At 51.1% G+C, this 10071-nt stretch overlaps 1 protein-coding gene across 1 annotated transcript in view; it reads right to left on the bottom strand.

The window, feature by feature from the left end:
* Nucleotides 1–3760: 3760 nt before the first annotated feature.
* Nucleotides 3761–10071, bottom strand: part of LOC103901295 (ubiquitin carboxyl-terminal hydrolase CYLD) — an 11992-nt gene continuing 5681 nt past the window's right edge. The window contains exons 7-14 of the mRNA XM_009282155.1: nt 9712–9822; nt 8292–8383; nt 7152–7218; nt 5890–6022; nt 5459–5567; nt 5138–5256; nt 4422–4641; nt 3761–3966 (exon numbers count right to left, since the gene is read on the bottom strand). Coding sequence (XP_009280430.1) covers nt 3782–3966; nt 4422–4641; nt 5138–5256; nt 5459–5567; nt 5890–6022; nt 7152–7218; nt 8292–8383; nt 9712–9822 — 1036 coding nt within the window. The 3' untranslated portion in view covers nt 3761–3781. The remainder of the gene's footprint in view (nt 3967–4421; nt 4642–5137; nt 5257–5458; nt 5568–5889; nt 6023–7151; nt 7219–8291; nt 8384–9711; nt 9823–10071) is intronic.

The following is a 10071-nucleotide window of genomic DNA, read 5'->3' on the forward strand; positions in this document are numbered from 1 at the left end:
CCAGCCCATGCCAGGCACAGCCCCTGCCTGGGGCCGGCTCTTCCTCCGCGCTCTTTTGAAGACCAGGTGACTAATTGGGAATTAATGGTTCTAATAACGTTGCTGCTGTGTGGTGCTGATCCAAGGACCCCGCAGGAACGGGAAGTGCTCCCTGGGGTCGCAGTAGCAAAGCTGGGCACAGAGGGATGGGGCAAGCAGAGCTGGGAGGCAGCTGCCCCCGTGTCCTCTGGAAGTGACGGTCCTTCCCTGTCCGCCTTGGTGGCCCTGCCAGCCCTGCACCTTCTGCCATGGCAGTCCTGCTTTGGTGGTCCTGCCAAACCCTGCGGCTGCACTGCCTGCCTCAGTGGCCTTACCAGCCCTGTACCTTCAGTGGTGGCAGCCCATGCTGAAGCTCCTCAGTGGCACTAGAGACCAAGCCGTGAGTGCACAGGAAGGGGTCCACTACGGGAAGGGCCAGCCCGTCCCCCAACCCCCTGTCCTGTGGGACACCTGTGGCAGATGTACTTTGCGCTCCCTATTCTAGGCTTTGGCTCTGTGGCCGCATTTGTATCTCTTTTCATTTTGTATGCAATTCCCTGGGGGGGTGGAGGCCAGCTCCAGGTTGACGCCTGCACTCTCTAACCTGCTGTTCACAGAGGAAGCGTGGCACTAATCCCCGCCGTTAACTTCATCTTAAGCAAAAAAACTAAAATAAAGGCCTTTACCCACAACGGCTACGGCCACACAGCGTGGCTGCCCTGGTCCTTCAAAACACTTGTTGCCTTCAGCTTGAATGTTTAATTCGACGTCCTTCACTTCATGGTTTATGACTGAAGAAAGTTGGAATGAAAAAGCAAGTGCTGACCCATGAGAGCACCTGGGAGTGGCCCCAGCAGGTGCCTCACAGCCCATTTGTGGCATTCTATGACCCTAATTCCAGCACAAACCCCTTTGTAGCTCCACTGGGGGTAGGTCTTGTGCCCAGGCAGTGACTGTTTCAAGGCTTTATCAAAACAGGGACATGAAAAGTTGTTGCACAGAAAGGAAAAAAATCCACGCCTATTTTCTGTAATCCTGCCCAAATCGGTAACAGGGAGATAGTAAATCCTTTCCCCTGAGCTTGTAAAATGTACAGACCCAGAATTGAGCCACCCAGTGAGGCAGGGCAAGAGGGAAATCCCCAGCGAGATGCACCTGCACATCCCCAGGCACCAACCCTCTGCCTGCGTTGCACACCCTCCGGGGAACAGCCACCGTTTAGATCTTTGCAGCACATGTTGAAGAAAAAAAAAATGACAAGAGCTTAACGCACAAGGCCCGATGGTCTCTTGTTTCTAAAAAACCCAACATGCTGGACCACCCTGTTGCAATGCTCCAGCTGTGGGCACTGTGTCACACTTAGCATTTTAAGAGGGGGAAAAAACCTCCAGGAAAACCAAGAGCAAGTTGCTATTAAAGCTTATTTTTTTTTTTTTAAGAGCAGAAGCACCAGAGATATAAGAGCCCAAACCCCGCAGCGTACCTGAATAGAGATTGTCCTGAGTTCTTAGTAGAGGAGTGAAGAGCAACTTTTAAGTAGGCAAAAAGAGCAGTATCCCCCAGCCCCTCAGCCCTCTCCATGGCCAGAGGATCAGCCAGAGGTCAGCGAGTCAGTTCACACGCAGGAGCAGGGTAAACCCAGCCTCAGGCTGATCCCTTGCTAGATCTGCCACCATCTCTCCTACCCCTAAACAGACTCTTCAACCGCTGGTGCTTTGGCTTTGCCTAGGACCATTTTGAGTATCTCCAAGGATGGCGACTCCCCCACCTCTCTGGGCAACCTGTGCCAGGGCTTGTCACCCTCACGGTGAAGAAGTGTTTCTTCACCGTGAAGTGAAGCGTGGTCAATACACCGTGAAGTGTTTCTTCAGAGGGAACCTCCCGTGTTTCAGTTTGTGCCCGTGGCCTCTGGTCCTGGCACTGGGCACCATGGAGAAGATCCTGGCACCATCCTCTTTGCACCCTCCCTTCAGGTGTTTATAGACATTGATAAGGTGGCCCCTGAGCCTTCTCTTCTCCAGGCTGAACAGTCCCAGCTCTCTCAGCCTTTCCTCCCAGGAGAGATGCTCCAGTCCCTTCATCATCTTCGTGGCCCTTTGTTGGATTCTCTTTGTCTCTCTTGTATGGGGGGAAGCTCAAAACCAGATCCAGTACTCCAGGTGTGGCCTTACCAGTGCTGAGCAGACGGCAAGGATCCCCTCCCTTGCCCTGCTGACACCACTTTGAATGCAGCCCAGGACATTGTTCACCTTCTCTACCACGAGGACACATTGCTGCCTTGCAGTCAACTTGGTGTTGAGGTCCCAGTGCTCAGCAAGGACAGCTGGAAGCTGAATTGATATTAACTGTGTGTTAACAATCTGGGTTCATTACACACCAACCGTCCTTTGTAGCCACCACATACAGAAACAAGACACACCAGAAAGCCGATACAGCCATCAAGCTGTTGAGGTCCCACCAAAAAAGATCTAAACCACCTGTATCGCGTGGCCCAAGCCAACAGGACCAATACGAAGCTACAGGCTGCACATCACGATTACTGCACCCTGCGTTAAAGAGGAAAAAAAGAGGAGGAGGGAGATTACAGCTGCACATCTGGGGCTCCTGGATTCATCCCTCAAGGTTTTGGTGCCCTGTCAGTGCAATCTGGAATCTGGGCAACCCAGTTCATAGCACTGACTCCCGTAACAGTTTCCCACTGCCATGACAGCATGTGCTTAATGGCAGAGAACCCCCAGTTTGCAAATTTAAGTTATTTAACTTAAGGAGTACCAGTTCCCACCCAGAGACCCTGAACCTTACTGCAGTCACAGCAGAAAATCCAAGAGTGCTCATTTTTTCCTTTTTTGCCGTTGGAATTCTGCTGTTGGTCTTTGGCACAGATCTCAAAAGTGGATGCAAAGATGGGACAGAAGGTGCTAAAAGTGAGGTCAAAACACCCGATCATGTAGCAATAGCGCAGACTTTGCAAAAAAGAGGAAGCATAACGAGCTCACATGCTGTTCCTCTGCTCCATCTTTCTTCCAGTTTTGTTCTTACAAAAATACATATTTTTAAAGCGTATTTGCAGCTCAAGACATCCAATTAATCTCGTGGTTGAAAATAAGGGATGGTGGGTAAAAGTGCCAGAGTATTAGCGCTGGATAAGGGAAGCGCAGACAATTTGGGGACCCAGCTTTAGGTGTGGGGTCACATCCCAGACCTCAAGAAAAACCCTCGGCCTGTCCCATCTCTTAACCACACCGGTGCAGCTCACACCTCCTGGTTTTCTCACTCCACAAGTCCATGTGAGGAAGTCTTACGCAGGGCGAGGCTGTGGTTTTCTTGTGCAATTTGCAAACCGGAGGATAACTGCTCACGTTTTGATTAGATGCTGGTCCTCAGCTTTGGAGGGAAGGGCTGGCAGGGAGAAGAGGATGTTGGGGAGGACTCTGAGGTAGGGCAGAGCCGTAGAGTGCCTGGGGAGGAAGGAGGGTGGAAAGGCAAGGTAGGAAATGAGAGTGAATTTGAGTGTAAATAATTCAGAGTCCAGGTCTGCCGGAAGTACAAACTATCACTTGGTAAGGCCAGGTACAGGATTTAACAAAGCCAGACAGGCTGACGTGGATAGCTTGATACCAGACACTGGAAGAGGTAAGAGGAGGCAGAAGTGCAAGCTCGGTGTACCCAGACCCGGCTGCTTTCACCGATTACGAGCTGCAGGGTTGATCCAAGCTCACGTTTCCAACGCCTCACTGTTCTGTGGCACCAGGCCAAAGCAGTGTCATTTGTAAAGCGCCATCTTCTTGCTCTGGTACATGTACATGTAGGCGTCGCAGAAGAGGCGCTTGGCCACTCCATCCATGTCCCGGGGTTGCTCCAGGGCCAGCACAGCCAGTGGCAAGTCCAGGTATTTGGCAACTTCAGGGCACAGCGTTACCGTGGGAATGTTGAAGCCGTTTTCATCACCTAACCCAGAAAGAAGGAGAAGAGTCCAAACCAGGTCCCAAGGGACGAGTACCTACAGCTCAAGCAGATACCATCACACTCGACAGTAACGTAGTGCCTTAGCTGAGAGATCGGGAGGCCAGCAACAAAGTGGGGAAGGACAGGAGAACGGTCCTCGCCCACACGCACCCAGTCCCAGCTGGCTTGACAGGTCCCCTGTTTGAACACAGCCAGAGGATGAAAGCACTAGGAGGGGAACTCACACGTGCTTGGCCTGGCCATACTCTTCTCTGGGGTCTGCTTAAATGGTCGCTGTTGGAAGCAGGGTCCAGAGAGAGCCTAAATCGTGTAGGGGGCTTCAGAAGAAAAGCTGGACCGACCAGCGCCTACGCAACGAGCGTTGCAGACCCTTGCAGCTGCCCACCGCGCTGCGCCTGGCTGCGATCAAAGCTCTGAGCCCACCACCATGTCCTCACCATGCCTGTCAGCCATGCTGTCGAAGAACATCCAGTGTTCGTTCTCAGGGCCGTATTTCACAAAGGAGACGTAATGACTGGTCTCGATGCAGAGCACTGCGAAGAGCTCCATCTTCTCGCGAGGGACCTGCTGGCTGCCCCGGGGGCTCCGGCTGTGAAACTCTTCCGGGACGTGCAGCCTAGTTGGCTTGTGCGTTTTGCGTCGGTAGTGGGAGTGAACCTGAGGAGAGATGACGGGGTGGCATTGCTGAGCGGGCAGAACTGAACCTGGCCTGCCAGAAAGAGGAGCGTGCCGGGGTCAGACCCCCAGTTTATTCCCCACTGATCTGACTCCCATGGTCCCTGCATGCCAGGGAATGGCATTGTGTCAACAGGCTGGCAGCAAGAAGCCGAGACGGGAGCCTGCCACCCTCCAAGAAAGGCCAGAAAGCTGTAGGAATGCTCCTGGTGAGACAGCGTGGTCGGCCCAGCACTCAGTCTGTGCAGGATCAGTGCTTATTTAGGCTCCATGTAAGCAGAGGGTTCAATAATGTGTGGCACCTAACCCCGCTCATGCGGCTGATGCAGGCGGTGGGACTGATGCTCAGGAAGGGGCCACTCTGTGCCCAACGTGAATGGCTGCAGGGACAGCAAGGGAAACGCGGGTATTTGGGGGGGGTTCAATCTGCTGTCAGCCACCAAGGCAGATTTCGTGAGCAGCCAAAGAAAATGAATACCTGTCTGGAGCAGGAGCTGCAGAACTGCTTCAGGCCCGTAGCTGCGAATACCTTGTCTTTGAAACACTCCGAACACTCCAGGGTGGCGACGTCGCCGCACACGCAGCACTCCCTGGGACCTGCAGGGGTAACAGGGGTGAGAGGATGTGTATTCTCCAGATCTCCCCTGAAATCCAACTTGTCCTGCCAAAACTGGTGTTCAGGGAAGAAGAATCACACCATGATCCCACCTTACATCTGCTCACAACCCAGAGAGGCGAGACCTGTCACCTGGTTGCTCACAGTCCCAGCCAGCAGCTTTACCATTGCCCAACAACTTACTGTCAAGCAGCAGATCTGTTATATCCAGCTCCAAGGAAGGAATGATTTTACTGAACATTTTATATTCCTTCCCAAAACGTGGCATTTGGATAATGAAGCAAGATGGGATCTGGAAAAAGAAAGGCAAATGAGTCACCCTGCCAGAAGGGACAAGCCTCAGAGACTCTTCTCTCCATATTGCTGCTGGGAGTAAAGACTTTCTGCTCCGGTTATTCACAGGACAAAACGGCAACAGGGAAAGCACAGCCCTCTGCCCAGGTCACGCTCAGACTCCCCAAGACCTCTCTCTTGTGGCTGTATCCTGCTTCTTTGCAGTGTTGGATATAAGACATACTAGACCAACTGCAGACTCACTGGCAGGCGCAGGTACGTTGGAGGAAGCAAGAAAGAGGCAGCAGATAGCAGCGTAGGCGGAAGGTAGCTGGGCTCACCTCCACTAGCTTCAGATCAGAGGACAGGAAGGAGTGTTCCACTAACTGCTGCACGTCGGGAACCACCAGATCCTCCTGTTTGTCCATAAATATCTGGTAACAGTAACAGTCCTGCTCCTTCTGGCCTTCTGACCTGCAAGGAGTGGTCACGGGACTTTATGTTTATGTGGTGCCACAAACATCTGAGCTTGGGACTTGTTTATGTGGTGCCACAAACATCTGAGCTCCCAAAAGACATATCAGTTTTGTCTTGCAAGAGCTTCTGGGCTCAAGGCACCAAGGGCTGCTTGGTGCAACACTGACACGAGCACTTTTTCCACCCAGAAACATTAAATACGTGCCGTGAGAGGAGGATACAAGTACCATCTTCAGTCTCATCATCCCTCCACGGCATCACATCTTGCTCCTACGAGCAAAACTCAGTTTCCCCTCGTCAATGTAAACATTAAAAGACATTTCAATATTTTTTAAAATCAACTGCACTATGGCACAATCAGCAAGCTCCTTCTCAGATGAAAGGTCTATTTATAACTGCACATCCAAAAGCCAGAGAGCAAAACTCAGTGCATTCAAAAGGTAAGTTGCATGCAGAAGATCTCCCACAACCCCTACATCCCTGGGCGAGCAGAGAAAGGATTTCCTTCAGATGACCCTCTGCAGGGGAGCTGCAGTACAGTCGTCTTTGTGCTCAGCCTTTCCGAGTACTCCACAACCTACAGCTTGACTGATGTCTCAACAAAGGAGCACAGCAACCGAACAATCCCCTTCTATGCTCCTGAACAGCACAGTTATTTTTGGCTTCCTTCAGCCTCTCATCCTCTTTGTAGAGTCCTGAAAAACTGGGACTGCATCCACGGACTGCCTGTTTGAGAAGCTGCAGGACCTGAGCCAGCTTGACAGCCTGGACACATCCCAAATGCATCCAAAGGCTGTCGGATACTGCTGGCTCTGCACTGAAGTTGGACACTACGTTTCTCAAACCACTGCTGGCTCTTCCTAAGGATGAGCAAGGTTTTTATCATCAGTTGCTGAAGGTGGCACCTCCAGGGAGAGTTTAGAAGTGTCTTCTCCTGGATGCGTCACCTGGGACAAGATCACAACAAGCAAGATCACACGGAGAGCAGAGAGGAGCTGCGCACAACTCACTGAGCTGTGCCTCGAAAGCCTCGATGAAAAGGTGCAAGCAACACTCGGTGATCGTGAGGTGGATAACTAATGAGCCTGGCCTGGATAAATTGTACGGCTTGGATATGGAAACTTACTGCAGCTTCAAGAGTGGCTCTATTCCCAGGATCTGATGCATGATGAGATTGAGGAACTCCTCAGGATCTGGAAGGTCAGAGAAAAGCATGGGTCACACCACACCAGGAACGCCGCCTTGCCGCACCTCCATCCAGAAGGCAAAAGCTGCCAGATAAACATGAGCCAGCATTTCGTGAACCTGGAATCTCCTCTTTTACTCTAGGTAAGGGGACAATTGGGCTAAAAGCTAAGAGCACTTGGTTAATGCATAAATCCTAGGGTGAGCATGAAAAAAAGCAAACCAGCCCTCAGATACCGCACTCTTACAAGCCAGGCCATCACAGCAACACTATCTCAGAGACCTTAACGGACAGTTACTGCTAACACCAAAAGTATAAACTCAAAGTGAAATCGGGGACAGCTACGGAAATTCAAGAAACTGAACAGTTAAACTATCCCTGGCTAAAATAAATACACAGTAGTACAACACACAAGTGCTGTTCACTGACAAGATACCTGCTGTTTCTGGAAGAATCAATGCCACTTGTTTAGTATCCAGGTACTTAGAGGTTGTTGCAGTGATGTGTGGCATTGGTGTAATCCGTTTCCTTGTTGTAAACTACATGGGGCCTTGCTGTGCATGGATGGGAACGTGGTGATCGCAACCAGAGATTGGTGGGTTTCAGCTGTAGGTGTTTTCTGTCTTATTTTAACCAGACTACAGTCTTTGAGGAATCTCAAATAACTTACCAGAACTCAAAGACAAGTCGGTCTTGGCAAAATGATAAATCAAGCTGGATTCTAGCAGGGACATCAGGGATGGACTTATCAGGGTATAACTCAAAGTATAAAGGACAAGGAAATTTCCCTTGTTTAAGTTCTGTTCACACAGATCTTCCTCTCCCCTCCTGGCAACAGCTGCCACCAGGTAGAGACCCAGCAATTCCTATCTTTGCATCAGACTTCAGGACAAATTTCACTGGAAAAGAGTTTTAAAAGCCGAAAGTATTTTACATGTGCATTTTTACATAAACGAACAGCACAGCAGGCATATTAATACACGTGCCTGGGAGAAGCATACAATTAAGTTGTCAGCCTGGTGCCTGGATGAGGCGGCGCAGAGCGAAGCAGCCCGGGGAAGGCCCCAGAGAACGCATTACCTTTCTCAGCGTTGGTAAAGCTTGAACACTGGCCCTTTTCAGTTAGCTGCTCCCTAAGGTGCATCACACTCCTAGCCCTGACGAAGCCAGTCCTAGAAACAAGAAGCAGCTGCAGACAATCTCGCCAGTGTATTTAAATCATAGAATCATTGAATAGTTTGGGTTGGAAGGGACTTTTAAAGATTACCTAGTCCAACCCCCCTGCCACGGGCAGGGACATCTCCCACTAGATCAGGTTGCTCAGAGCCCTGTCCAACCTGGCCTTGAACAGTTCCAGTGACGGAACATCCACAGCTTCTCTGGGCAACCTGGTCCAGTGTCTCACCACCCTCATCGTAATACATTTCTTCCGTATCTCCAATCTAAAGCTACCCTCTTCCAGTTTAAAACTGTTGCCCCTTGTCCTGTCACTACAGACCTTGGTAAAAAGTCTGTCTCCATCTTTCTTATAAGCCCCCTTTAAATATTGAAAGGCTGCAAGAAGGTCTCCCTGGAGCCTTCTCTTCTCCAGGCTGAAAAACCCCAACTCTCTCAGCCTTTCTCCACAGCAGAGCTGTTCCAGCCCTCGGACCATTTCCGTGTCCCTCCTCTGGACCCGCTCCAACAGGGCCGTGTCTTTCTTGGGCTGAGGACCCCAGAGCTGGACGCAGTGCTCCAGGTGGGGTCTCACCAGAGCACAGTAGAGGGACAGAATCCCCTCCCTCGACCTGCTGGCCACGCTGCTTTGGATGCAGCCCAGGATACGGTTGGCTTTCTGGGCTGCGAGCGCACATTGCCGGCTCATGTCCAACTTCTCATCCCCAAGTCCTTCTCTGCAGGGCTGCTCTCAATCAAATCTCAGCACCACAGAGCGCCCCAGGGTTGTGTTTCTGCAGCCAGTGCCAGGACACTGGTCCTCAAGGAAGATGCTAATGTCTTATGTTGAATCAGCTCTCCGTGCCTCTCTTCCACACCTCTCTAGGGAAGATGAGGAAAGAACCTGGTATCTTTGATACAAATTCCAGAGAATTTAGTTCTCATGCCATGGTCTACCCTCATCCAGCCTGGCATTGCATACTGCCTTTGAGACTAACTGCTGATGAAAGCAATGCCATTGCTTCAACAGCTCCAGGGTACCTCCACAGAGGTGATCTCAACCCCACGAATCCCCCTTTCATCCCTTCACTGAGAACTACAGCTCACAAGGCTTCCTTCTGAGCAGGAGAGACTCATGCACATGCAGTAGGGGTCATGACAGCCTCGCAACCTGGGGAAGGGAACAACTGGAAGAGAAACCTGATATGAAGACCTTCGGACGTGGCTGGCAGGAGAAACCCTCCAGGTAACCCTTTCCCTCAGTGACAGGTACCATCTGGCAGGGCAGCAGAGAAGGTATGAAGGCAGATGGACGACTTCCAGGATTCCCACATACTATACTCACTTTCGAAGGGGATTAACAATCTCATCCCGCAGAATGCTCTGGACATTCCTGTCACACAGTGGGAAGGGCTTGAAGAGCATGGAGTCCAGCGCAGACGTACAGGAGAAGAGGCTGTGAAAAGAGCGTGTGTAAGCCTGATGGGTTTGCAGCAATAGTTAGAACCAAACCGTTGTGCCTGGTGAATTGGTGGCTTTTATTTTCAACAGTCCATGCATGCAATTACAGAAAGGTGAGTGACAGCACGTCTCTGCAGTGAGATAAACCACATCTGGTTTAATGAACACTGGTAGTAAGCAAGGAAACAGCAGAGAGAGAATGAAATCTCATACTTTGCAGCCAAAACTGCTTTGGGGGGGGGGG

This window comes from Aptenodytes forsteri, unplaced genomic scaffold (genome assembly GCF_000699145.1).
Source record: "Aptenodytes forsteri isolate BGI_AS27 unplaced genomic scaffold, ASM69914v1 Scaffold260, whole genome shotgun sequence".
Classification (NCBI taxonomy): domain Eukaryota; kingdom Metazoa; phylum Chordata; class Aves; order Sphenisciformes; family Spheniscidae; genus Aptenodytes; species Aptenodytes forsteri.